General features: G+C 36.8%; 1 protein-coding gene across 1 annotated transcript in view; it reads left to right on the forward strand.

The window, feature by feature from the left end:
• TNPO1 (transportin 1) overlaps positions 1-27,982 on the forward strand; it is a 57,358-nt gene that overhangs the window by 17,785 nt on the left and 11,591 nt on the right. The window contains exons 4-17 of the mRNA XM_050912466.1: positions 1,665-1,814; positions 6,877-6,983; positions 8,097-8,230; positions 10,665-10,746; positions 11,487-11,609; positions 15,121-15,239; positions 17,699-17,759; positions 18,413-18,581; positions 20,690-20,842; positions 21,982-22,207; positions 24,914-25,085; positions 26,571-26,657; positions 27,450-27,557; positions 27,760-27,918. Of these exons, the coding sequence (XP_050768423.1) occupies positions 1,665-1,814; positions 6,877-6,983; positions 8,097-8,230; positions 10,665-10,746; positions 11,487-11,609; positions 15,121-15,239; positions 17,699-17,759; positions 18,413-18,581; positions 20,690-20,842; positions 21,982-22,207; positions 24,914-25,085; positions 26,571-26,657; positions 27,450-27,557; positions 27,760-27,918 (1,850 nt within the window). The remainder of the gene's footprint in view (positions 1-1,664; positions 1,815-6,876; positions 6,984-8,096; positions 8,231-10,664; positions 10,747-11,486; positions 11,610-15,120; positions 15,240-17,698; positions 17,760-18,412; positions 18,582-20,689; positions 20,843-21,981; positions 22,208-24,913; positions 25,086-26,570; positions 26,658-27,449; positions 27,558-27,759; positions 27,919-27,982) is intronic.

Consider the following 27,982-nt stretch of genomic DNA (forward strand, 5'->3'; position numbering starts at 1 on the left):
AAAATAATAAACCCTTTCTTCCCTCCTTCTCCATTCTCCCAGAAGAGTTGTTGGCCCTTGAAATGCAGTGCTGTGCAAGTGAAAGGACTTTTATTTTTATATTGTTTAGAAGTTGGTGGGTGTAGGTAAAGTTATAGAATTTTTTCAAATATGTATGCATAGGGTGGCTTCCTGGTTTATGAAGTTACTGAATTCTATGTAAAGGATATGTTTGTTTGTAAATCAATACATTTATAGTTATGGAGCATGAAAAATAAGGCTTCTTTAGGAGAACTGAAATATGAACATAAAAACGGTTAAAAGTATATGATGGCAGTCTGGTTTTGGCACTCAAATAGAATCAGTTGATTAAAATGAATTTTAATTTTTGATCAGCCGAACAAAAACCTCTCTTCTGAACAGTGCTGTTTCTGTTCTAACTAGCACAGATCACAATGGAAAGTGTCTTTAATGTCCATCAGTCAGACATTGCAGGTGTACTAAGAGTCTTGGTGTTGTGACGCAGTAGCTTTACTTTGAAAATACTTTATATTTGAAAGTTGTATCTCTTACTTTGCTTATCCTTATTTCTGTTGGGATGTTAATAATTTTGCAGGCCTGGAATAAATACATGTATAAACTAATTCTTGGCACAAAGGAACTTTGAACATCCTTATTTCTTGCCCAAATCAGGGCTTCATACAAAAAAATTCAAACAAGTGGCTAAAATGCTAATTAAATCAGCTTCCTCTGCTGATGAGGGTTGCTTTAAACTGTAAATTTAAATTTTCTTGTACTATAAACTAATCCTTTCTGTGTAGAACATCCAGATCTCACTTTCAGCATATTTCAGAAGTAATACCAAGTTACTCATGCCCTTGGTTGAAGAACCAAACGTGAGTCTGCTCCAATATAAATGGAAAATCTAGGCTGTTATTCTTCCCTTCCTCTTCTTGCCCCAGTCACTTAGACAAATTTGCAGGGAAAAAGAGCTCAGTGAAGATAACTCAAACTATTGCCTAGACTTAAATTTTTACTCAGTTCAGGTCAATTCTGGTTGCTTTTTTCTTATTTTTCACGCTATATAACACTTACCTGTTAACATTGTTTAAAGACTTTTTTTTCCTTCTCCCTCTAATTATTAACTTAATAGATCAATAGAACAGTTGGTATCGGAAGGGATTACAATACCTTATTTTGTGGAAAAATTGAACGCTGTATTTCTGTGGGAGGAAGGGGTGGAGGATTTACTGCATAGTCCCTACATCATTTCTGTATCTTACTATGGTGAAAGCAGGTTTGTCATCAGTTTCTTACAGTATTAGTGTTGCAGCAAGCCAGTCAGTATAATGAGAATGTCTGAATGTCTTTGGCTGACCAATTTCTTTCATGAGTCTCCTATATCCTGTGACTTCCAATCTATTCCTTGCCTATATCTCTATACAAAACTTTCTCTTAAAATGTAGAATTTGTAATGCTGATATTCTAATTTTGAATAAATAGAAATAGTGAACTCTGAACCTGAAAAGCTTTGCTACGTGAATTGATGGGTGTAGTTGGAAGGAGAGATAAGGAAATGAAGATTAATATCTCTATATAAGCTTTGCTCTTGTTGCATTGTTCTGGAAATCTGCCTTATTCCTATGAGCTGATTGAAGGTTGACTGTAATTATTTTCTGTTGCAGATGAACCGACACGTTCCTTGAGTGGTCTCATCTTGAAGAATAATGTAAAAGCACATTTTCACAACTTTCCCAATGGGGTAACTGACTTTATTAAAAGTGAATGTCTGAACAACATTGGTGATTCCTCCCCCTTAATTAGAGCTACTGTAGGTAAGTTTGCTCTTATTGCTGTCTTCTGCATACTGAAAATGTTAGAGATATGGGTGAGAGCTGCCCTAGTGACGTAAAGAGTTATTAAACTCCTAAAACTGTTTGCTTCTGATAATTGTCACAGCTTCACCATGCTTTAATGCTGATATTTATCTTTAGTGTGAATACACAAAAGTTACACTTGATTTTGCTTCCTATTCTCTTAGAACTGATTTAGCAATTCAGTTCATACCTCTGGACATGTAACTGAACATAAGTTTATTTGAATCTACTAAAATTGAGCTTGCTGCCAATTTCTATACCTGAAAACAGGAACAAAGTAAACATCTGACTTCAGAACTATTTCGGTACTCCACTTGCATCAACGAAACGCTTCTGTTAGCTGATTTCCTGCGCTCTGCCCCCCATATGCACACACATGTGCATCCCTTCAGGGAATCATCGTACCATGCATAACACATTCACATAATGAATTTCTGTTTTTAAATACCTTCTGTCAGAAAACAGTAGATAAAGTGTGGTGTACAGAATATGGTAGAATCATAGAGCCATAGAATGGTTTGGGTTGGAAGGAACCTTAAAGATCATCTAGTTCCAGTGAGAAGCTTTTTGTTACATGGATTTCTGATTTTGTAGATACTTTGTTTTAGTACACCTCTTCCGTAAAATAGGCATATTGGCATTATTTTTACTTATTTCTAGGTAGAGTTGCTTTTCTGTCTGCTCTTTGAGAATATGATTTCCTCCAGTTACTACCATCATTGTAGTTATTTTCCTTGTCCACTCAAAAAACTAGAAAAAACTAAAATAAATATATATTTGAGTACTAGTAGAGAAAATGGGGGTCGATGTCGGTTCAGAAAGAAATTCAGCTTGTATCAGCTGACTCCTCTTATAATCTACCAGTTACTGTCCCTTTAGAATCCTTTGCTTTTTCTGTAGGGTTCCTTCTTCAGGCATCTGGGTTATGGACTATGGACTAGAGAAAAATGCTCATCTCTTAGCTTTTTCCTGCTGTCTTGTCACTTGTGAAGCTGCTTTACTATGAATTTTATTAATGTCCCATTTTCTTAATGACAATAGAAACAAGTCTTTGAGTGGCAGGTACTTTTGTGATTTCAGGTTGTAGAAGAGTCACGCTTGCTTGTTTGTTCATAGGAGTTGTCAGTGGAGTACAATGGAGCTGACTAAAGAATATATTCCAGCTCCATTTGGATTGCTGTCTTAGGGTTGTTTGGTGGTGATGGTTTGTGGGGTGGGTTTTTTGGGGGGTGGGGGGGGAGTTTGTTTTCAAGCAGTTATTCTTTGATTTCTCCAAGTACGGAATGTTTGTGGATTAGTAGGTCAATTACTGTTCAGCTTTAAGTGATCCTTGCAGGGATTATTCAAGCATGTATGAAGTCTGAAGATGAGTAGCAGCTGATGAACTGTATGCTTGTGTAAGAGTTGCTATTTAGCACATGCTTTGCACCCTGCTGTTTGAAGTAATTAAATATTGGATCCTTGTAGTCTTCTGTCTTAATAGTGAGATTGGTCTGGTACCCACTGGTCTCTTGGTACTAGCTAGGTGTAAATATATTACTACCTACCTAGGCTGCCTTGTTAGCGTATGAGTTGGCACATGCGAGTTAGAGTTGCTCTTTGAGATGTGTATGGGTTTTTGCAGCTGAAGCACTATCAATTTAGTGAGCCAATTGCAAATAAGATCTCTGGAATTCTGAGAGGAAGATGAGCAAGTACATCAAAATAGCATCAGAGAAGATTTAATGCAACATTCACTGTCCTTTGTGGTCTCTAGCATCTAGTGCTAACCAGACAAAAACTGATACCTTTTGGCCAAGATGGAGGCAAGCTGGTTAATCCCATCCTCAGAAGTCACCTCGCTGAGGAGAATGAGCATGGCAATAGAGTCGATTTTAGAACTGTGACTTGAGACCAAATGGTAACTACACATTGTTGTATCCTTACTTAGCTTTTCCCTGTTTTAATCCCCAAATGAGTAACGGTGTGGAACTTCTCTGTTGTTCTTCTCTCTTCTTCAGTGTGGTACAGGTTTTAAAACCCCATGTGCTAATGTTGAAATATGGATTCAAGTTCAAAAAAGATGGCTGCATGTGTTGAGGACCCACAAACTTACCAGGAAATAAATGTGTCTATTTAGGAAGTGTCTGTAACTGTTCTTAAAACTTTCTGGGGCTTCTAGTCTGGGCAGGACTATAGTGTAGCTCCTGCTTAAAAGCAAGCAGGGCAAGTAGTTTGAGTGTTTAAGAGTAGTGGCGGGACTGGAGAGGTTCACTGCAGAAAGAAAGTGAAAGCTAATGATTGTCCCATGAGGGGGAATTTTGTTATGAAGTTCAGCTTTTTAGAATTAAGGAGTTCAGAAATCAACTTTAGGAGCTACAGAGGCAAAATACCACCCCAAAACCCCCAGCTTTCCCCCTGTCCTGTTATTGGCATGAAAGTACTGAAGCATAGCTGCTTTTTCTTTATGTTCAATTTTTTTATTGTAGAATTGATGCTATAAACTGGTGTTGCATGTAATTGAAACAGTGACATAAAAGATACTGTCATGACAATTATGCTCATGTTTTTAACAATTTCTGACATCCCTCTGGAGTTTGTTCCCTTGTATGTTTACTGCTCAATTAGCCCAGCTGCTGTATTCATTAGATTTCACATTTGTCAAATGAAATATCAACAGATTCTGTAATACTGTTTAGAAGTTCATTACAAATCAAAGACCATCTTTATAAAGACTTTCAGTTTCAGATTTCTAACATTGCAGCTTAGTATGTTGGTCAGAATGAAGGGCCTGTTTTAACTGTCAGCTGTAGCCCAAACCTGTCAAAAAGCTGCAAGCTACTAAATTGATTATTTCTTTACTTTGATTATTCCTCTGATATCTGTGTTTCTGTGTCTGAAGTGTTGCAGAGGAAGCCACGAAGGCTAATCTCTGGTGTCTTCTGTTCCCTGCTGGCCAAATAAAGCAGCAGATTGGTGGGAAAAATTTCACATTTGAAAGAAGATGAAGCTCATTAGAAGCTCATGAAGCTACCTTTTAACATGAACATAAGTGCCTAAAACTTAATTTTATGTGGCTGTTTCCTCATTGTTCTTAAAGCCTTCTGCAAAGCTTCAAATGCTATAGTAGTTGCCTCTCTAAGTTCTTGATAGTCTGATATTATTCTTTTTTTTTTTTTTTTTTTTTTGTCCCCACCGAAGTGTGTGTGTCTCATTTCAAAAACACTAGCACAGCATTAAATGGCTTCTCCGCAGACAGTATAGAAAGTTCATAATGACATGTATGGTCTGAACTGCATACGTCTCTGTTGCAAGGGGCAGCAGCCTCAGGTCACTTCTTGCCTATGTATCTGGAAGTATTTCCTCCTAGGTTATCCTGTTGCTGTCTGGGATAAGCCTTTTGGAAGAACACTTACTGTAGTTTTCAAATAGTCTTTCCTTCAGCTGTGAAAGCGTGCACATATTACAAGTATAGCCAGACCATTTGTCATCCTCTGAAACCACTTCCAGGACCCTGAAAAGATCTTCAACTAACTTTTTTCCAAAACTACCTACCCTTTTGAGACTTCTCATATGACTTCTGTCACGTGTTAGTCCAGCGGAGTTCCAGGAATTTCATTCTTGTGTTTGTTCCTGAACCTGCGTTAAGTCTACAAACAAACCTGTGCCAGATATAAGTTAGGGAGACAATTTTGCAATTTAATAATTTTGACTAGGAGGCAAGAAAATTCATTTATTTTGTTCTTTTTGTAAAGTTCAGTTTAATTAAAAAAAAAGTGGATCATTAAGATCTAGCAACAGTAAAATAAGTATTTTCTATTAATGCATCTGATATTCTTTGCAGGACGATAATATTCAGGAGAAATGCAGTCTTTAAGACTCCATAGATCTCCGTAGGCTTTTGGGAATCTTTTCTATTCAGTTGCGGTTATGAAGAGAACTGGATACAAACTACTTCTGGAGCTGTAAAATTGTGTTTTACCTCTGTCTTCATTTCTGGCCATTGTCTTTGTGGGTTCTCCAGCCTATTGCATCAAAGGAAACGTGATGCAAAATATCTTTTAGCTGCTGTGTGTCTTGTCTGGAATGTCCTTTACTCTGTAATGTCCTGTATTCTTGTGTATTTAACAAGAATTTTAACATTTTATTCAAAGAAAAATGATATATTGTGATTAGCTGAATGAAAAAGCTTAGGAAAGCTTTTTTCATCACTTCTCACTTGGGAGATTACTAGTTGTAGTAGTATCAAGTTCTTCTGTGTTCATACTCATTAGAAGTAACTGTAAGTAGCATAACGGATTATGCTACCTGTTTCATTTTGTCTTGAGGCAAAATGGACTTGTACAAAGTCAATCCTAGTTTATAAGCAGTCTTCCCTGTTCCTGTCACCTAATTAGTCTTTCCTGGGATTTCTGTATGTGCTGGAAACAGAATTAGTGACTCTTTGGGCTGACCTGTCTGTTTGCTGGATCTCAATCAGCCAAACCCTACAGCTGATCACTGGATGACCTGCCATAGTGTGTAAGCTCTTAGTAGCTATCTCGGTCTTAGAATGTGTCCTTAATGTTTTGTGTACACACAGTAAAGTTGTGAACACATAACTTACCACTGGGTTGTAAGTTTATTGACTGACAGATTCCCACATTCATGCTTTTGTATCATAATAAAGAAGAGGTGACTTGAGGTGGATACTCTGTATTTACTGGAGGTCAAGATTTGTCCAGTGTTTAGTAAATTTAGAGCCAAAGCTGCCCTGCAGTGTTTTGGCATGGTTTCCTTAACTGGAATTACTTTGTGCTTGATTTCTCACGTCTGAGCCCTTCATGGTAGCAGGAAGGAACAACCCACCTTTGCATTTCAAAGCCCTTCAAATACCATTTGTAATTAAATGTACTTCCTCTTTTTATACTTGCCAGTTCTTAACAAAACAAGAAATTTCTGAACTCCTTAGATCTTTGAGAGGAGGAATATGAGAAAAATTAGTATGAAACATGTGAAGGTATGTGAGATCTCATTTCCTTCATCCCTCTGATTCCTTTAGGCATTCTGATAACAACCATTGCCTCAAAAGGGGAATTACAGAATTGGCCTGAACTCTTACCAAAGCTTTGCAGCCTGTTGGATTCTGAAGATTACAATACCTGTGAGGTAAGGAGACTTACCAGAAATAGAAGATTATAATCTGAATTTGATTGTTTTTATCTCTCTTCATAGACAGTATGTATATCTGTAGTATTTTGTGTGTGTGTGCACATGTATTCTCCTCAGAGAACGTTGGCTCAAATTTAGTATTTTTTCTTTTACCTGCATTCCATGTTCTTACTGTTCATTCAAACAAATTTGTTTTCATTGCATAAAAGCAGAATAAGACTGCAGATGGGTAGCTGTAGCATCTCAGCTGAGAAGTGTCCTGAAGTTACCACTCTGTGATGCCTAATATTTTAGGCATCATCAGCATCATCAAATTGACCCTGAATGTTCTCTTACTTAAATGTAGTGTTCATTCTTCTTGTAACTTAATCTGGAAAAGCGAGCTGTCATTGCTATATCAGGGTGAAATGAACTGTTTTATTCAGTGTGTATGAAAGACAATAAATAAATACCAACTTAACTGTTTTAAACTATGAGGAGAAAAACAGCCTTGTCTGATTTAAAAAAATAAAAATCTGTGATCACACAATTTTACTTATTTGATACTGTCTCCATGAAGTGTGTGAAGCATTTTGTATAAAATAATATAGAGGTAAGATAATGGTCCAAGATGCCATGCTGTTATGTAGTGGTTTAGTGGTGCTTTCTCAAGAAAAAGAAGAAAACACTTGAAAATGAAACTCAAATTGACCGTCATATCCAGAGTTCTGTTTTGCCCATAACAAACCATGAAAGGAAATATAATTATGTATGTAATTAAATTGGATAGTTCTGCACCTGGACATTTATTTCTCAAATAAGAACTAGCTTTTAAGCATTTTTAAAAATATGGTTGAATAGATGAGCATTGAATGCTAAAATTAAAATTGCCACTTATCCATTACTGACTCACCCAGCTTGAGAGCTTACAGATGCCGGTATAAAGTGCTTAAATAAAAAGCCTTTAAGGATGTTTCAATTTAACTGCGTATTTAGTTAGCTGCATTTACTGTGTTAACTAGCTACATTTACTGTGTTGTGCTGAAATTACCTGTTCTGTACAAAACCTGAAATTTTTGCTTTCTTCAGAATATAAAAGAAGAGTTGTTTTTTTTTTTTTTTAAAAAACAGGGTGCTTTTGGCGCTCTTCAGAAGATATGTGAAGATTCTGCTGAAATTTTAGATAGTGATGTATTGGACCGACCACTCAATATCATGATACCTAAGTTCTTGCAGTTCTTCAAGCACAGCAGTCCAAAAATAAGGTAGGTTTAGGTGTTGTACTACAGTTACCTGTTAAAATTTTATTTACATGAACAGCAAGGTTGCTATTTTGTAGATCTGTTTAAAACATGCTTATTTTTTTAAATGATCCTGCAGAGATCCACAGGGACTCCATGCATGAGTAATTTCCATGTTTATCTGCTTAGTTAATACAACAGTCTCACCTCTTTATACATCTGCCAAATGTACAATCAGCCTATGATTTTGAAAATCAACCTGTTTCTTTTAAGTTTTTGCATATTATGAAAAATTCAATGCTGTGGTTAGAACTTAATATTCTGACTAGAAAGAACAATTTTGCATTCATTTTGTAATGACTTCAGCAATGGGAGAGTCAAAATTCTTTTGCTGACAATAGTTTCTGAGTTCTTGCAGAAAAATTTTTCTACTTTAACTGCACCAAAACTTAGAAACCTCTTTTGTCTTTCAGCTGAGTCAAATTAAATGAGTTCATCACCTTTTCACTGTAAAACTGTATTAATCTCTCCAAAGTAACAGAACTATAGGTTAGAAGAAAAATTCCAGAATTAAATTGTTATTGCTAATATTCTTTACAAAGACCTGTAGCTTTTACCCTGAAATGAGCCAACAGTGTGTCCCTACCACAAAGAAGGCTAATGGTATCCTGGGCTGCAGTGTTGCCAGCCGGTTAAGGGAGGTGATCCTTCCCCTCATCTTCCAGGTGAGGCCACACCTGGAGTACTGTGTCCAGTTCTGGGCTGTCCATTGCAAGAGAGACATGGACATACTGGAGAAAGTCCAGCAAAGGGCCATGAAGATGATGAAGGGACTGGAGCATCTCTGCTATGAGGAAAGGGCTGGGAGAGCTGGGACTGGGGGAGCTCATCAATGTATGTAAATATTTGAGGGGAGGGAGCAAAAAAGACATGGCCAGGCTCTTTCCAGTGGTGCCCAGTGACAGAACCAGAGGCAGTGGGCACAAACCGAAACAGAAGGTTCCCTCTGAACATCAGGAAACACTTTTTTACTGTGGGAATGACCAAGCGTGGCACAGGTTGCCCGCAGAGGTGATGGAATCTCCATCCTTGGAGACCTTCGAAAGCTGTCTGGACATGGTCCTGGGCAACTGGCTGCAGGTGGTCCTGCTTGAGCAGAGGGGTTGAACCAGGTGACCTCCAGAGGTGCCTTCCAAGCTCAACCATTCTGTGATTCTCTGTGACTGTGTGAAATGTGTTTTTTAACTCCTGTTTGAAAATTACATTGAAACATTCTACAACTTCAAAGTGGCAATTCTTTATTGCCAACAGTAGTAGATGGTGAAGACTAAGAGGAAGAGCATAAATTGGGATATATCATGATAGGATTCAAATAAGATTTAGAAACTCACCTAGAATAGATGCACGCTAAGAAAAATATGTAACAAAGCATGAACTTGCTCTTGTGGAAAGATGAACTTAATAATTCTCTGGAGCTGGGAGAGATGGAGAAAACATGCTTTTTTCCTTACCACATTATACAGTCTTTCACTTTTTTCCTATGCTGCGATGTTTGTGGCTTTAAGTCTGTTAAACCAGTTTCAAGTTTAAAGCAGGCCACCTGCTGACCTGCAGCCTGGTTTCAGTACATAGTGCTGAAGTATGAAAACTATTAGTAGTGTCAGTAAAATACTTTATATTTAAATCTATCAGGAGACAACTTCTGAACAATGTTTTATGAGACAGTCTTCCAAGAAATGTCTGAACAGAATAGAAGTTTGGAGTTACATTAGTAAAAGTACTTTAATGGATCTTCAAAGGCTTTTACAGGTAGTTTTGCCTTGTGCCTTTCCTTACGGAATTTGATTTTTGTAATTCTGAGAATGGAAGAGACCTGTAAGTAATGGCTTTGCATGAAATGAAATAGGAGAATCAGTGCTTCATGTTTTAGTATGTTTCTACCACAAGTGTTTTAGTATGTATCCTACTACAAGTGTGTGTTTGTTCTAAGCTACAGCTATATTGTTGACACATATCGGTCTCACTAAATAGTAAAAATATAGCAAAGCCATTGGATACTTAACAACAAAGAAGGGCATGCTAAAATTTCACCATGTTGACTTATACTATGGAATTGTTAATATCTGAGAAGATCAATAATCATAATACACTCAAAAAGAACATCCTTACATACTGTTCGGAACAAATATGGCAGGTGTAGTCATCCTGCTCTGTTTTTTATTTACTGGATACTTTATTTTTAAATATTTATTAGATATATCAGAGTATAAGGTGGTACTTAAAAAGTGGTTTAGTAATTTTGCTTAGTAATACTATAGATGTGCATATTTGTTCCCTCTTGCCTGTAGAAGATGTTTGGACAATGTAATTTGCTTCCTAATGTTTTTGATGCCTATGTACAGTTTAGAAGATGTTTTTAACTCATGAAAAGTGTATGTTTTAACTGTTCCGTTTGTAGGTCTCATGCTGTTGCCTGTGTCAATCAATTTATCATCAGCAGAACTCAAGCTCTTATGTTGCACATAGATTCTTTTATTGAGGTGGGTGTGCATTCTTGGCTGGGAGTTTAAGTCAAATTACATATCTGATTTATCAAGAGTTTTGTATTATGTTTTACAACCACCTCTACCCCCAAACTCCCCATTTCTGGTTGCCTGTTCATAGCTTCAGTCCCCATGGATTGAAGTTCACTCTGTATGCTTGTGCTCAGAGTTGATTAGTCTAAGCAGTCTCCAAGCCCAAAAAATAGTATTTTGAAAGATGCTTCCTCTTTGTAAGTAGAGGAAACTCTGGTTGCATAAGGGTGTAAAAGTAATGGCAGCAGTCTGTCACTTACCTGTGATGGAAAGTGCAGTATAAGGATCATCATGTCACTGAGTCCGTCTGGGTCTCTCTGAATACTGCTACTGAACATGGATTAGAAGGGTGGTATTTTGGGTTATCTAGAGTATTTGATTTGCTGCTATTATGTACTGATGGAGTTTTCTTGCTTCAGAACTTCATTTATGTTTAGGAGGAAAAAAAAAATCCAGGAAATGCTTTTCTTGTGCCAGTACTAATATTAAGCAGTGTTTCAGTTATGTGTACAGTATACATGGAAAGTCTGAAGAGTTCATTTGCTAAATTGTATGTCTTTAAGAAATAAAACGGTATTCTGAGGTGTGGGGTGGGAGAGTACAGAAGTACATATTTGCATACTTTAGTTTGCCAGTAATGTCAATTTAAATACAAGTTGAACTAGATGAACTGAGGCTTTTCAACTGGTACTACTTTCCAACAGAATCTTTTTGCACTGGCTGGTGATGAGGAGCCTGAAGTACGCAAAAATGTTTGCCGTGCTTTGGTAATGTTGCTGGAAGTTCGAATGGATCGCCTCCTCCCTCATATGATTAGTATAGTTGAGGTGAGTCTCATTTCCCAGACTGCATGCTGAAAAACCTGTTTGGGGTTGCAGAAATAATAACAAATAAAAAGCGTTCATCAGAACAGGTATGTTACTCTTGCATTTGCCTGCTCTTCATTTTCCTTCAAGACTGAGATTGCAAAACTTTCTTCTTAGCTAGTTGCCAACTTGACATTGTGTTTGACAGGCAATGCATATGGCAGTTGTTTATTCTTCATTAAGTTAATTGATCCTGAAATGGCCAGGATCAGCTATACTATGGAGCAGCCAGGCATTGCTTGACCCCAAGTGAGAAGATCATGTTAAAAATCTAGTGCTAGTGCTGATACTGCTACAATTTACACATTGAAGCTGTCACTTTTTTCAGATATGTTGACTATAACAAGGATAAGGCTTGTTATTTTATATACCTGAGATGCTCTTTGAGCTACTAATGATGTTGTCTCTCATTGCATTCAGTTGTAGAGGTTAATGTCATTTGATAGTTCCTTTACCATTCTAAATTAGTGCAGACTTGTCTACCAGAGGACCAATCAGCTCTGTTTTTTTGTCTGCTCAGCTGTTTGAGCTGTGAGTAATTTCCACATTTCTGGGAAATACTGGCAGTTTCTAGGTAGTGTTTACATGTGCTACTTGCCAGACTGGAAATATAGCTAAGATCATATGTTTCTCATGCAGATTTCATGTGGACAAGTGGGTCATAACCCAGTGTCAAATTCCATAAGGACTATGTCCAGACAACACAAAGAAGGTGTTAAGTTTTTTTTGCTCCTGTACACAGGCATTAGAGATGCATAAAACTGAAGTGACTCTTGACAGCTTTGGCATGCTGTCTAATCTTCCTATATGTTGTCTGGAATTCCATGACACCAGTCTTGGCAGACATGTTCCCATATAACATAGGACAGGCAAGGACTGTTGGTACTTGGTGGTGGGGTTTTTTTGTTTGGTTGGTTGAGAGGGGTTTTTTTGAGATAGAATAAAGCTTTGGAGATGATGTTGTCAAGAATTGGTAACTTCTCTGGCTCTTCGCCCTCCTAAGATCAGTAAGGAACTTCTGGACTTTGTAGGTAGAAATGATGTCACCAACCAGAAAAAGATCCAAGATTGTGTTCTCATTGTATCTGGTATTTTGCTGTTGGGAAAACTATTACTAGGCTTCCTCTCTACAAAAGACAGTAGTAGTGATTTTCTGTTCTGTAACAGAAAGTTTAGACTTTTTTTTTTTTTCCTTCAGTTTTGGGACTACTGTGTACTGTTACTGATTTCCCCAGTTCTGTATACATCCTGGTATATGCAAATGTAATATACCAGAACTGACTATTGTTCAGCATTCAAATGAGTCAGGTTTTGCACCTTTGAGGCTTTAATGCCTCCAAGCTGAATGCTGCTGCTGATGGCTGCTCTAAGTGGAGAAAGTCTTAAAGAGAGAAACTTGCATCTGCGTGATGTCCTTTTTGCTTATGGAGAATCACTTTTAAAGTAGTTAAGAATATTAATGATCCAGTAGCAATTCTAAGAAGGTCTTGGCGGGCGTCATGCTTTTGAAGCAGACAGGTTTAAACTTTCTTGCCAAGTCCCTGGAGCATACAGGAATGGCTGAGTTTGGATTTCATTGGGTTTTTTGAGCATGCACTTCCAGGTGAGCAGAAGCAGATGTTTTTTCTTTTTTTTTGTCTGAGAACTTCGTAACAGGATATGTCAGGAGTAGACCAACCTAACATTTCAATTATTAGATTGCACTTGTATGCTCACAGAGCATATTATCCAAACATATGACTCCTAAGATCTTTCTCAGTAGAAATCCTGACTTTTGCACCCTGTTGCTTTCTTCAGATAAAGACATGTCTGTTACAGCTCAAAGAATGTGTTCTTCTTAATGTTTTGTGTATCCCACTATTCTTTTCTTGATGGTTTGACTTAACAAGACTAACACAATATTGTTTATGTTAGAGTACACAAAACTGTACTGAATAATCTTCCTATGCTATTTGGTAATTTATTGTGACAAAGCAACTATTTGCATTGCCTAAAGTCAGTAGAACTTTATAGCTTATCATTAAAAGTACTTATTAAAATTTGGCCTAATAATATTAAAAAAAAAAAAAAAAAAAGCCTTCAAATACCCTTCCCACATTTTGCTGTTACTAGGGTCACTGTTCTTGCTATGATTTCCGGACTGTATATATGGCTATCTTAGACCACTGAGTGTAAGTAGCCCTTTCAATCTACTGCTATCTGACTTCATGGAGCATATAGTATAATACTTATAATAGATACTTAAAGAGGAAATGACAGTGTGAGGGGCATTTTCAAACAGATTACTTTTTGTCATTCTTTTTTTGTCTTCCTGACAAATAACAAATCCACAACAAAATAGTGGATTTTCAAGCCTTCTGGGAAAAATGCCAAATCTGTTAACTTAAGGTGCATTAAGGAAGCCTTGCTTGCAATGAATAGAACATTTTTCAACTTTTCCGAGCTCCGATCTGTTGACAACTCAGAATAGAGCAGTATTTCTGTTACTGTGAGTTCTTAATCACAATAGTGAACCCTTAGGGAAAGCTTGCGATTTAGTGCAATTCTGTAGGAAGGGGTGCCGTTCATGGCAAGTCTTGCATCCCTGAAATGCATAAGAATAATAAAGGTCCCCCCATTCTATTTAATTTTGAGACTAAAATGGTATTCTGAAGCAACTGAAGAGGGATTTCTTTTTCTCTAAATCCATGTATGAGGAAAGGTAGCTGCATGGACTTCCATGAGGTTTTCTAAAATGAGTGGAAGAACCAACTGTTTCAGAAATAAAGGCTGGCATGGAAGAACACAGAAATTACTATTTTGGAAGTTGCAAGAGTCTTCCCTAAATTGTTTAGGCAGTTGTGTATAAGAAACTGATGTAGCAGTATTCTACTTAGGCTTTTTGTTTATACAGGTATTTGATTATTTTTGGTTGAAGGAAGAATAAATTTTAATACCAAGCTTAAAGATTTGATACTGAATCTCTGAATTACCATTCATGCTAGAAAAATGTGAGACTTTTTTTTTCTTTTCCTGTTATGGGATCTACTTAATTACATCCTGTCAGGTAATCAAGATTTGGAAGGGAAGCTTTTTTATGGTACTGGAAATAAAAAGTATTTCCATCTTATTAAGGGTATAGTTGTACCTTTATATTCAAAAGTGCAAAGGGGGAATAAAAAAAAAATCTATTCACAGGAAACTGCTGTTTATTATCTTGGTTCTCTGCAGTTTCTTGGTAATAATGTTCTCACTTAGGCAATGAAGAAATTTAGAATCTGAATCATCTAGCATTAAGAAAGAAGTCTCTTAGCTTATTATCACGATAGCCTTAAGTAATCTCTTATGTCTGTTTCTTTCCCTTGCCCCAAAGAAACAAAATTGCTATGGTAGCATAGTCTGGTTTTGCGAACACACTTTGCAATGTTGGTACCTTCTTCTGGACACTTAGAACTTCTATCTTATCCAAGTAATTTATTTTTATATTGTGTAGTACATGCTTCAAAGGACCCAGGACCAAGATGAAAATGTGGCTTTGGAGGCTTGTGAGTTTTGGCTGACGCTGGCTGAACAGCCAATTTGTAAAGATGTATTATGTCGGCATCTTACTAAGTAAGTATTAAGAATTACAACTCCTATTTATTTTGAAATAGTCATCTTTAAACTTCAGTTGACTTGTTCCTGGTTACTCTTATAGAGACTGTATCTAGCTTGCACTATGCTTAGAAGAATTTTCCTGTAGCTAGTTCTTGTGCATAGTAAAAATGGCTGCAGCACAGAGTTCATGGAAAAGAATTCTGAGGATTTCAGACCCAGTGACCTCCAGAAGCAACCTAAACTGTGTCAGTGTGGTGCTTTACCTCAAGCTTGGGTACAAAGATGTGCTAACATGCACTTAAGTTCAAACAAACATCTCCGCATGACATTACCTGTATATCTGGTGTGCCATGAACATGTTGTCTTGACTACTGCTGATGTAGGCATCTCTGTGCAATGCTTCTATGTGCATAGTCATGCAAAGGGTTCTTCATTTTATAAAGAACATAACAAAACAGCATGACATCACTTGGATTTAGGAATCAATTTTATATCAATTGCTATTGCAATTTAAACTTGGAAGAAAGCATGTACAGTGTGTTCCTTCATACTTCTGCAGCCTGATAGTAGTTTAAGTTTCAAAACCTATTTTTTGTAAGTTTCAAAAAGTTATCCTATGCCTCAAAATGTAGATCTTTGCTTGAATAGGAGTGAATATCTGTGTTTGAGACATAAACATCTGCATGTATGCCACAGTGGTTGTAACTTTTTTCCAGACTAATCTGAAATCATTTGCAATAGGAAATGAATTCTTCAGTGTTCCCAGTAAATGGATACTCTTTGGATTTATATATGCACAGAAGGTTTTCGAAATTACTAGGGCAGTTCTCTTAAGATCTTGAGTGGAAGAACAGAATCACAGACAGAAGAGACGCATTCTCCTCAGCAAAAATAAGCATTATAGATGGGAAGCAATTAAAAAAAATCAGCAAAATTTCAGTTTTCGTAAGCAATTAGGAAGTAGAGAATTGAGATTAAAACACCTACTGTAGCAGTGGAGGAATAGGAGTTGAAAACAGGAGAACCAATGTTAAGACAAATAATTTTTAAGTTTTAAAATGGTTTTACTTAATTCCTACTCTTGTAGCTCAAAATACAAAAGAATGATAGCACAATTCCTGAGTCTACCCACCCCCCTTCCAAAACACATCATGTTTATACTGACAATAACAGTCATTATTAACTACTAGTTAATAACTACTAGTATTAAACCACTTCTGGCCTACATGAACATTGACGCTGCAACAGTGTCATACTCAACTTTTTTTTTTTTTTTTAAGCTTTTAAATTTCTAGAAAAACAAATAAGAGTAACATTACATTTCTCTCATGATCTTTCAATGTCATGTTTGTTCAAAGCAACTTATTTGTTGGTGAGTCCTGTTTGACTGGGGAGCTATACAAATTTGTCAATGCTTGATGATAATCTTAAAATTTTTTATATTAAATTAAAAGTGGGACAAGATTTTCTAAAAACCTGTTCATATGGTATCTAACATCTTGTTCCATTTTGCTCCTGTAGATTTTCTTATAAAATACATAGGTCCTGCATACTTCATGAAGTATGCTGCAGAAATGCCAATGAATTGGTGATAATGTGTATCCTTACTATTCCTTCATTCAAAGTTCAGAAGGTAATGTGCCATTGCAATGCATGAATATTATTGCTGGCCTGGTACCTTCAAAACCAGTACTCTTCAGCTGCAGAATATAGAGAGATTGAGTCTGTCACTGGTGCTGGTTCAGTCCATGGTCATTATTAGCTTGATTTGGCTTGTAATACATATTTTTACGGATTTTTTTTTTGGTTTTTGTGGAGAATGTGTTTTTATGTGAAGTGTTTGACTTTTTTCCCTTAGTACTTTTTTTAGCTATACATCGGTACAGTTGGAGTCCCATAGCCATAACCAGTTTAATAACAGAGTAAATCCTAATACAGATTAGTCAAGATCTCTGCAATGTTGGGGACTTGTTTTATTCAAGTAATCACAAAAGGATAGGAGGGCTTAATGTAGTTAGGCTTCCATCTTTAAGAGTAATGAGGTGGAGTCTTCAGCCACAAGTAAATAAAGTGACAAGTACTATTGGTGAAAGCCAACTTGTTTATCATGCATATTATGGGAGTTTGAATTCTCACTGAAAGCCTTTAGACTTAATTTCTGAAAGCTGCTTCAGAATGAATTCATCATATGGAAAAATATCTGGTTTTTAAAGTTTAAAACTCAGTTGTGCCATCTGGCTACCTCTAGTTAAAAGTTTGTAATTTGAAATTAACTGTTCTTCAGATTACGAAGTATTGATGAACCTTATGACATGAAGCTTCATTTAGGTACTAGCTTTTGCTATCAGGCTAATGGTTTTTTTTTTATTTTGGGTTGGGGCGTGAGGGTTACAGACAAAATTATGGCCCAGGTAACTGAAAACTGGCCGGCTTTTTTGTGTGTTATTTTGACATGTATCAATATTTCTTTGTAGGCTGATACCTGTGCTGGTAAATGGTATGAAATATTCAGAGATCGATATTATTCTGTTGAAGGTGAGCATCAATTTCTTTTACTCTGTAAGAATATCTGGTTAGCTTCTGACCTCTAAATCAGAATGATTCAGATCAGAATGGGCAGATCTGGCCTACCATCTGTTCAATGGAGAATTAGCTTTCTGGGGCAAGGTGTGCTGTTCCAAATACTAAATGCGACTGCTGCCATGTCTATTGGAAAATAATCTGCGGAATTCCCTGCTTTGCCCCTGTCCCGTCCCATCCAACTTGGACAGAGCTGAGATACTGTTACCCATGAACTACTGCACCAGTGCAGCCTAAAAAAAATGTTCAGAATTAGTTCTAATGACATCTAGATTGAATACACGGCTTTTTCCATCACTACATTTTAGAATATGTCTGTGTACCAGAATTTCTCTATCACTTCTTTCTATTTCGTCCCCATCAAGAGTAATTTCTTAACAAGAAGGATATTTGTGCTTGAGCGTACCTCTCTTGCTTCTATCTTCCTGTTGTTTTTCTGGTAAATGCAGCAGCAGAATGCAGGAACAATGGCATTTTTAGTTAGCTAGGCAGCACAAGTGGAATGTGAATCTTTATATGCTTATAAAATCTCGAACTAAAACTACATTCTTAACTTCCTTGAGCAATATAGTTGGACTAGTTTATCTGATAAAACATTCTGATGACAGGGGGATGTTGAAGAAGATGAAGCTATTCCAGACAGTGAACAGGACATAAGACCTCGTTTTCATCGTTCACGGACGGTGGCTCAGCAACATGAAGAAGATGGTATTGAAGATGATGATGATGATGACGATGAACTTGATGATGATGATACTATTTCTGACTGGAATTTAAGTATGTCAAAGTAATGTGTAAAATGTTTTAAAATAGAGCTACTTGCATAATACAAGAACCACAGTAAAAAGAGGACTTTGTGTGTTGGAATACTGAGGCTTTGCTTTTGAATACAAGAAGAACTATCTGCTGACATAATTGGTGGATGGGGTGGAGGGGAGGTCTTTCAGATGACACTTTGACTATGTAACTGTATTGGCAAAAGCTAGCCGTCTGTAAGCTTATTTCTTATTTTGAATATAGCACATTGAGCTACAAACATTTACTGGATGCAGCAGAAGTCTAAGTTCCAACAGAACTTTTGGACTGAGAATTTTAATCTTACAAGATAATAAAAATCATGTATCACCTGTTTCATTTCAGTTTAAAAAAACCAAAGCTCTTACACATTGATAGCTGGAGGAAGCTTAATAATGCTTTCTTTTACTTCAGTCTTCCCTCTAAATTGGTTTGTGTATTTCGTTTTGGTCCCCCCCCCCCCGCCATGGGAACATGCTACTGCTGACAGCCATTACCGGTAGTTCTTTTCTATGTGAGGAATTTGCTTCTGGCAAGAATATAGTCCCTTAGTTATAAAGAGAGGAGATAGCTGTGAGGAAACCACAGTTCTGATGGCCTGTGTGTGGGTCTTAGGACCTTTAGGCCAATAGGCCATGTGGTAAGGAAAGAAAACACCACAAACTGATTTTTAAGCTCAGTGATAGAAAATAGCTAGTGAAATTCTGACAAATCTGACTTAAATGTGCTTTGCAAGCAGCCTCATTGTGGAATAATGTTTTGAGATTCAGACACATCCACATAAATTTTTTTTTTCTTCCAAGGCCCCAAGTTTTCACAGCGGTTGAATGTACCTTGCACCTCATGGTCAAACAATTTTGAGACATACCTGAATTTTTAAAATTATTACTATTATTATTTTAGAAGAAAATATGAGTGCGAATATGCTTGTTTCTATAAAGCAAAAAAGTATAGTTTTAGATTCATAATGCTGTTCTTGTCACTGCTGTGTGTAGAGATTGCAGAATTAAATACATATTTTTTGAAAACGATAGCTGAAATGACAGAGGGTGCCCTGTGGTCCACATTTTTTAGTAAGATGGTGAGGAAGCTAAAGTTGTCCAGAAATGGTGGCCTGAAAGAGAAAGAGCAGAACAGTTAAGAAGTCTGCATTGGCATATGTTATCTGGACTTCAGAGAATTTGGATTATCTGAAAATCAGAATTGTGTGCCCTATTTCTTATCCAGTGTTCTATATTTGACTTCCAGCCGGAACAGAGAGGAAGCATCAGTGCAGCCTGATAATTAGCAGCATTGCTTACTAATGAGACTGGTTGGATCCTTTATGACAGATTAAGAAGGAACTGAGATCATAATAAGCAAAAAGTGCAATATAAATTCTGTAATACAAGCATTCTTTATAAAACCACCTTAGCGTTATTTTTTCTAGACATGACAACACCACAGCAGAAAAACAGAGTAAGGATTTCTGAATCTTGAAGTTGTTCCTGATTTTTCTTTTATGAGCTTTTTTTTGCTAAAAACATGGGATTAAAACTTTCAAACAAATTTTGAGGTGTTCCTCTTCATATTGGTGCATCACAGAATAGGAGTAAGGTATAAAAGCTCAGAGCAGCGGGCAGCAAATTCCTTTCAGTCTCTAGAGTTGAATGATTTTGCCTTTTCTTATTTTGAGACATGGATTGTGTTTGAGCATTTTCTTTTGAATCAAATGCTAGTATTTTTAGGCCATTTCTCCTTTCTCCTTCGTTTCTCCAATATGTTACATTGATGTCACAGACCTTCCCTCTTCCTTAGTGTTATGCCATCCTGAAATCATGTAGTGTATATAATGTTGCAATTTAATGGTGTGGTTCCTGTCAGTGAGTGTTTTAATATCCCCAATGTAAGTGCTGCAAAACTGGCTTTCTAAGAGCTGTGGCTTTGCACCAGAGCACAGTGGATCACTGTGTATTGTAATGAAATGGAAATATCTTTCCTCCTAACACCCTGAGACTCCACTGGCAGCTCAAACTTAAAATAAGGATTATATTGCCTAACTACAACTACTTGTATAAGAAGCAGAGATTAACACTGTTGATTCCCCTCAGGGAAATGTTCTGCTGCTGCTCTAGATGTCCTAGCCAATGTATTTCGTGATGAACTTCTGCCACACATCTTGCCCCTTTTGAAGGAATTGCTCTTCCATCCCGAATGGGTAGTTAAAGAATCTGGTATCCTTGTTCTTGGAGCAATTGCTGAAGGTAAGGCAACAGTGCATATCAGGTTGGTGAATTTTTGATTCGTTCTAAAGCAGCTCTGTGATTCCTTCCAGGTGAATTTACTTATGTAAACAGGTATATGGCCTTAGCTGGTTTGGTTTCAGTGATTAATCTCTACATCTACTAATTGGTGTTATTTAATTTTTCATTTTCAAATCTATGCATGTTTGGGAGGCTAAATAGCTTAGATAATTTCCTTTAGTTCTCCTTTCTTAACTCTGCAGCATATATTTAGTGGTGTCTTGTGAAATACTACCTTGATTTCATAGAAGAGGAATATTTAATAAATTTGAGCCTTACATTTCATTCAAGCGTTTTCAGAAATGGAGAAACCACTCCTGTGACTTAGTGCCCTGAGGTGCTTTTTGTGGATGTTCTCCAATTTAAATATGATAACTTCCATTCCTTTGTACTTACAGTCTTGCTTGGCTTTTTGCCTGCATTTCCAGCATCTCTGTCCCTTTTGCAAGCTGAAGGAATACATTTGGGACCATGTCTGGATTATCTCTCTTTCCCCACAGTGCCTAGTGAACATACTTTTTTCTTTGTTACTAGAGAATTTTTTTGTTGGTTTTGATTTCAAGTCAAGCAAGGTAAAAGTTAGTACTTCTGGCAAATCGCAGTGTATTACTGCCCCTGCTGACTTGAAACGTGTAGCTTTTATTGCTGGTCAGTATTGGTATGATATTAGGAGAAAACAAGAAGAAATTTAAATTTCTTAAGGAATTCTTTTTAATGATGTGATGATTTGTTGTCAAGACTGAGTCTTTCCCTACTTGTTGTCTTGGTTACTCTGAGTAGACTGACATAGGACCTCCAAGCTTTATAAATTCATTTTATTTGGATGTACTTGCCGTACTCCATTTAATAAAGCAGAATTTCTGGAGATTGGGGAAGCACTGAAGTAGAAGTGTAGTTGAAATGAATGTAAGTTTAATTGGGGATTTTAATTATTGTTTATGTAAGGTTTCTTTTTAGGACTTAATATAAATTAGGTAGACTTGCCTTGTGTATTGTTCAAGCATATTCCTACGTATGAAAATACGTCCCTTCTAGGAAAAAGAAAACAGTAGAACTTTTTGTGAATTCCGGTAGTGCAATAGCTATATTTTTCCTTCTAGGCTGCATGCAGGGTATGATTCCATATCTTCCTGAGCTGATCCCTCACCTTATTCAGTGCCTCTCCGACAAAAAGGCTCTTGTGCGCTCCATTACATGCTGGACTCTTAGTCGCTATGCACACTGGGTAGTTAGTCAACCCCCGGACACATACTTGAAGCCATTAATGACTGAGTTGCTAAAGCGTATCCTGGATAGCAACAAGAGAGTACAAGAAGCTGCCTGCAGGTAAGCCAAAGCTTAAGCAAAAAGCACTATGCATGACACTGCTTTTTCATGGGAAACTATTTTAGTACCTTTATCAATGAATGCATGACTCTATTTCTAGCTCTTAATGTATTTCTTTCTCTTCTAAATTGGAGCAGATGCAGCTTCTTCTGGAGTAGTCGCAAATTACTCCAAGTTGTAATAACATGAAAAAAGTTAATTTGTATTTCTCTTGTCCAGTTTGTTTTCAGAGTGTATGAATCACCAAACTAAATAATTTATTGTAGTAAAAGAAAGTATCTGTTTGTGACACTTGTTTATTTTCAGTATATGATGTTTCATTGACCAGAAATCTGACTTTTTTTTAATATGCCTATGAACAGGGTCAATACTGATTGCAATGGAAAACTATCCTATCATTGAATTACTGATGTTGTTTATATTTAGCTCAGGATTACCGAAATATTTGGGTTATGATTATTTTAAGTGATATTCTTTTTCTCTTTAAGGGAGATCCTGGGAGATAAGATTCCCTTCTCCCCCTTGTCTGCTGCTATTTAAAAAAAAATAAATTAATGGCTCCATTAATGGACACACCATTAATGGAATGGGAATGGGTGCACCTCTTGTGCAGGAAGTTCATCAAATAAAGCTTTTACATGTCAGTTTGTGTGGGGCAGGAGCGTACATAGCAGACTGCCAAGAAGGTTTCTTCATAAAGCAGAGTTACATCTGCATCTGATTGTATTCTTAACACTTGAAAAATGCAATTTTTTTGTTGTTATTGCTGCTGTTGTTGCTACTATTATTATTATTACAACCCACCCCCAAATAACAGTAGTGCCTAACGCTGAGGTCAGAGTTCTTGCGTTAAGCTTTGCACAAAAGGGGTCGATGTATCCTTGCCTGAGAACAGATACAATGAATTTAATGAAATGTACCTAGTAAGACTTGAGTATTAAACACTTGTTTCCTTTTTGTCTCTAAACCTTTTCAAACATTGGGCTAGCAAATTTGTTGGGCTTTAATGTCTGCTCCATTCTGTCTTTTCATAGTGATAGTCTTCTGGTCCTTCCTGAATGAGCTGGAAAATGGTGATATAACACTACTTGCTTCATGCATTTTCAGATCCAAGGAATCAGATTATGTACAGATTCTATAAAAAACCCCAAACAAGAAAAACACACACACCCCCGAAAACCAACAATAAACGAACCCACCCACACTTCTGTTCATTTTTTTCTTGTCCAAAACATGGTTGAAATGTGCATGTAGTTGAACACAGCTGTGTTGCAGTTGTTAAATAACCTCATGTAGTGCTTATGAAGGAAGTGCAATGGACAGTGGAAACAAAGTAATAAGAGAGAAGATGGAAATACTAAAAATAACGGTACACCTGATTATTTTTTTATTTAAAGTTCAATATCAGATTTATAGCATGTTTTGAAATGTTTTCTTTAGAGCAGAGATTCATTAAAATCACTGTTGCAGCTAAAAAAAACTATCTGGGAAACTCCACTTTAAGGAAAATGTACAGCTGTTACAAGTCAAAACATACTTACTAGCTTTCTAAATTGCAAGGAAATACAATGATCCTTCTTGGAGAGGCGCAAAAAGCTGCATCCCTACAGTGAATATTTGCACAGATCATTAATGTCTACCAAACTGAAAACTGGTTGTAGGATACTGTATGTTTTCATCACTAACTTCTGTATCATAGCAGATGTCTAACATTCATTTCTGTACTATTGAGAAACTGTTCCTTTAGTTGGTGACACCCAAAAAGATATTTTACTGAAACATGTTTTCCTGCTCACGTTGTATGCCTTTCTGAAAGAATATTTCATAATAATATAATAAAATAATAAGAATGCTAGCCACTTCATATTCACAGTTGCATTGTGTTAAGAAAAAGGCATTTCTATATTTGGTAGCACGCTAGTAGGGGATTGTTCACCTCATGCGGTGATGCATGCGTTTTTAGTGCAGGGACAGGCTAATAATAATCTTGTTGACACAAGCTAGGCCAGTAAATCTTCAGTAGCTCATAATTTTTTCCTTAATGTTTCTCTGAAGCAGCATGTCTGGGGGGGTGGGGGTGGTGGTGTTTATTTTGGGTGGGGTTTTTTAATGCTGTTGTTCAAACACTTGACAGACAACCTGAAGAGTTTCCATGATGCCATGATGTGTGCTTTGACCAAGGCTGGCTAAAATTGTTCATCCCCTGTCTTTGCTTTGAGTTTTCCATGTCTTTCTGTATGTGTTTTTCTATGTAGTGAACTGCTGAGAGTACAGGCTGATGTTGGTGTTGTACTGGCACAACAGCACTAGGGCTTCTAGGTGCAGCTACAGCATACATTAAAGATAGTGGGCCATTTTAAAATTAAGTAAACAGCTTTTGTTATGGTTCCTACTGTTTCAGTTAGTATATTGCAACTTGTGTACAGTAATGCTTTTCTTGGTGGGGGCTTCCTGCGTATACGTAATGGGTTTTATGGCAATATTTTTTAATTTTGTTCATCACAGTGTAAGAGCTGAATCCTTACGTGTTCAATCAAAATAGATTGAGGTTATCTCAGTAATACCGTTTTGAAAACATATCTTGGATGAATTTGAGGACTAAATACAGTTCTATGTTTAAACAGAAATGGGTAGTGTGGGGCATTTTGGGGTCGTCTTGTTTTGTTTTTTCCAAGATACTAACTGACCCATTTTTTTGTCCCTCAGTGCCTTTGCTACTCTAGAAGAGGAGGCTTGTACAGAGCTTGTTCCTTATCTTGCATATATACTTGACACTTTGGTCTTCGCATTTAGTAAATACCAGCATAAAAACCTGCTCATTCTTTATGATGCTATAGGAACTCTAGCAGATTCTGTAGGACATCATCTAAACAAACCAGTGAGTATACCTTATGTTCTGTAGAAGCACTCATCATAGTTGAAAAACTGGTTCAGTGTTTTTTGTAGTGTGCTTTACATGTTATAAAACAGAAATGCTGGTATTTCTGTGTAGATTTCCATAATACTAAAAATTTACAGGTAAAATACATAGACTGCATGTAATTCTCCCACTACACAAATATTCGCCATTTTGAATAAACGATTGTGTGTGTGGTGGCTTGTGAAATATGCTTCTCATTGTGATTTTTTTTTTTCTCATGCTCAGAATTTTTCAGCTCAGAGGAGATACATATATCAATATAGATATGAAATGGGACTTTATAGAAATTGGTGAAATGTGTGTTTTAATTTCTAATGACCACACTTTTTTTGGTAACCACTTTAAGTATAGCTAAGCTGCTCTGTGTATCTCTTTCCAATGTATTGGAGCACATCATCACTAGATATTGCTTTATCAGAGAGCGAGACAGGCATTCATTTTATATATAAAAACACAGAATCCTTTGGACAAAGCACAGGTAATACACAGGCAAATATAGTGGAAGGGTTTTTTTAGTGTACGTATATTAATTAATAGAATATGCATACTTGTCACATGTGTGCATCTTCTTATGATGGTTATTTGTTTTATTTCTCTGTAGTGCTTCACATGACATAGGCACACTAGAATAAAACAGTTTGAGTTGTTTCCGTGGCATTTTACTTCCCATCTGAGACCCCATACCATCAAAGGATCTCTTTTTCAGTCTTTCTGGCTCTGGCCACCTTGACATTGGACAGTACCAGGAGGAAGCTAAATGGGAGCTCCTGGTGATGGTGGGACTTTCTTCAGTCACTTAGAATTTTCTGTCTTTGGACATAGCATTAGCTGGCAGCATCTGTTGGCTCTTTAGATACCTTCTGGGAGCAGCAGCACTATAGGGATGCCTTGCTCAATGTCCTTGTGACTGTGGCTGTGGAGTGGCAGGGAAGATGCAACATCTTTATACAGAAAGGATAAGTGCATCCTTCTGGAGAGATAGGAAATTACTTTCTTCATGGATGATTAGTTGCTTGAGGAAGAAGTTTCAGGAACTTGGAGGGATAGGGTTGTAACATCAGGGCAATGGGAAATGGTTGAGAAAAACAGGTGGCAGATGCACAGCCAGATTGCATGGCTAGTAAAAACATTTTCCATAGGCCCTGAGGCAATCATATAGATTTGTAACAACCCAGGCAGCTAGACTGAAACCAAACGTGGAAGAAAAGATTCACTCTGCAAAGGCACTTATGTGCTTCAGCAAAAAATCTTAAGACACAAGTTGTAAATTCTAATATTAAACTACTTCTACGTATTGCAACAATGATTGAATTACAGTACATCGGGGGGGTTGCTGAAAAAGTAGAATATATATCAATTCTTAATACATCAATTTTCTAGCTTTGAAATAAAATAGTATGCAGTGAAGTGTTTCAGCAGCTGATGCATTTTCATCCTGAACAGGAATATATTCAGATGCTAATGCCTCCATTAATCCAGAAGTGGAACATGTTGAAGGATGAAGATAAAGATCTCTTCCCTTTATTAGAGGTAAATGTTAAAATTTGACTATTTTTTATCAACTTATTTTAGGAATTACAATTTCTGCTAAAGATGGTTCTACTAGGAAGTATGACTATAAAAGCTGACAGTGTTAGCTATTTCCCATTATGGAGAAAATACTCTTGACTGTAAGAAAATTTTGTGACTGAGAAAATGTCATTAAGTTTAGCAGAAATCTTTCAGATTTTTTTTCTGTCATTCTGGAGTGTTTTCTTTGATAGGATTCTTTTAGGAAAAAAGAAGAAATGTTCCATCCTGCTCTTATTCTTGTCTTCTCTCTCCTTGCTCTCCCTTCAACCCTCTATTAAAACTGTAGTCAGACAAGCTGAAGATATGAACCAGACCATGTAGTCTATTCTCTGTACTTTCTGAGTGTGAAGCAGGAAAGCACCTCTAGAAAAATTAGTTTCCTAACTCTTAGGTAATGTTAGGGCTTATACATGGTCAAGATACTGAAGCTTAGTATAAGTGCTGGCTGAATTATCGTAACTGTTTTTGTATGCACTTTTTTGGCTACCTCTAAGAAGATGCTGCTGCTGAGAAATTTTCTCAACTGTAGGAGAGAATAACAACTTGCTCATAGTTGCCTTGGCTCAGCTAATCGGGACTGCCTTTCTAGGTTGTGTTTACTTAATCAGTTACATGTGGGTATACTTAAAATGCTAGTATCTTTTAGTTTACCTCTCCCAAGTAAAAGGCACTTCAGGGGTGTGAGGAAAGGTAGTGACTGTTTTCTCTCTTCCTTTTTTTTTTTTTTTTTTTTTTTTTTTTAAATTCCAGTGCCTGTCGTCAGTTGCTACTGCCTTGCAATCTGGCTTTCTTCCATACTGTGAACCTGTGTACCAGCGTTGTGTAAATCTGGTGCAGAAGACCCTTGCACAAGCCATGGTATTTTTCTATTGCTATTCCAATGTTTTCAGAATATCTCCTTAAACCAATGTATTAACTATGAAAAGTTACAGGTTTGCAGGGAGATTTGTAGTATAACCATTGAATATCTAAATGAAGCTGCAGTTCTGAAACTTTTTTTAATGCATACCCCTGAGAAAATCTAATACTCATTTTGAAAATGCGTACTTATTTGTTGCAGTTGCATAATGCTCAGCCAGACCAATATGAGGCTCCAGATAAAGATTTCATGATTGTGGCTCTTGATTTACTCAGTGGTTTAGCTGAAGGACTTGGAGGCAACATTGAACAGCTAGTGGCTCGCAGCAATATCCTGACACTAATGTACCAATGCATGCAGGTGAGATGAGTAACCTGTTTGATCCAAGGATTTTCTTTCTTAAGAAAATGAGAAACACTTCTAG

This window comes from Gymnogyps californianus, chromosome Z, assembly GCF_018139145.2.
Source record: "Gymnogyps californianus isolate 813 chromosome Z, ASM1813914v2, whole genome shotgun sequence".
Taxonomy (NCBI): domain Eukaryota; kingdom Metazoa; phylum Chordata; class Aves; order Accipitriformes; family Cathartidae; genus Gymnogyps; species Gymnogyps californianus.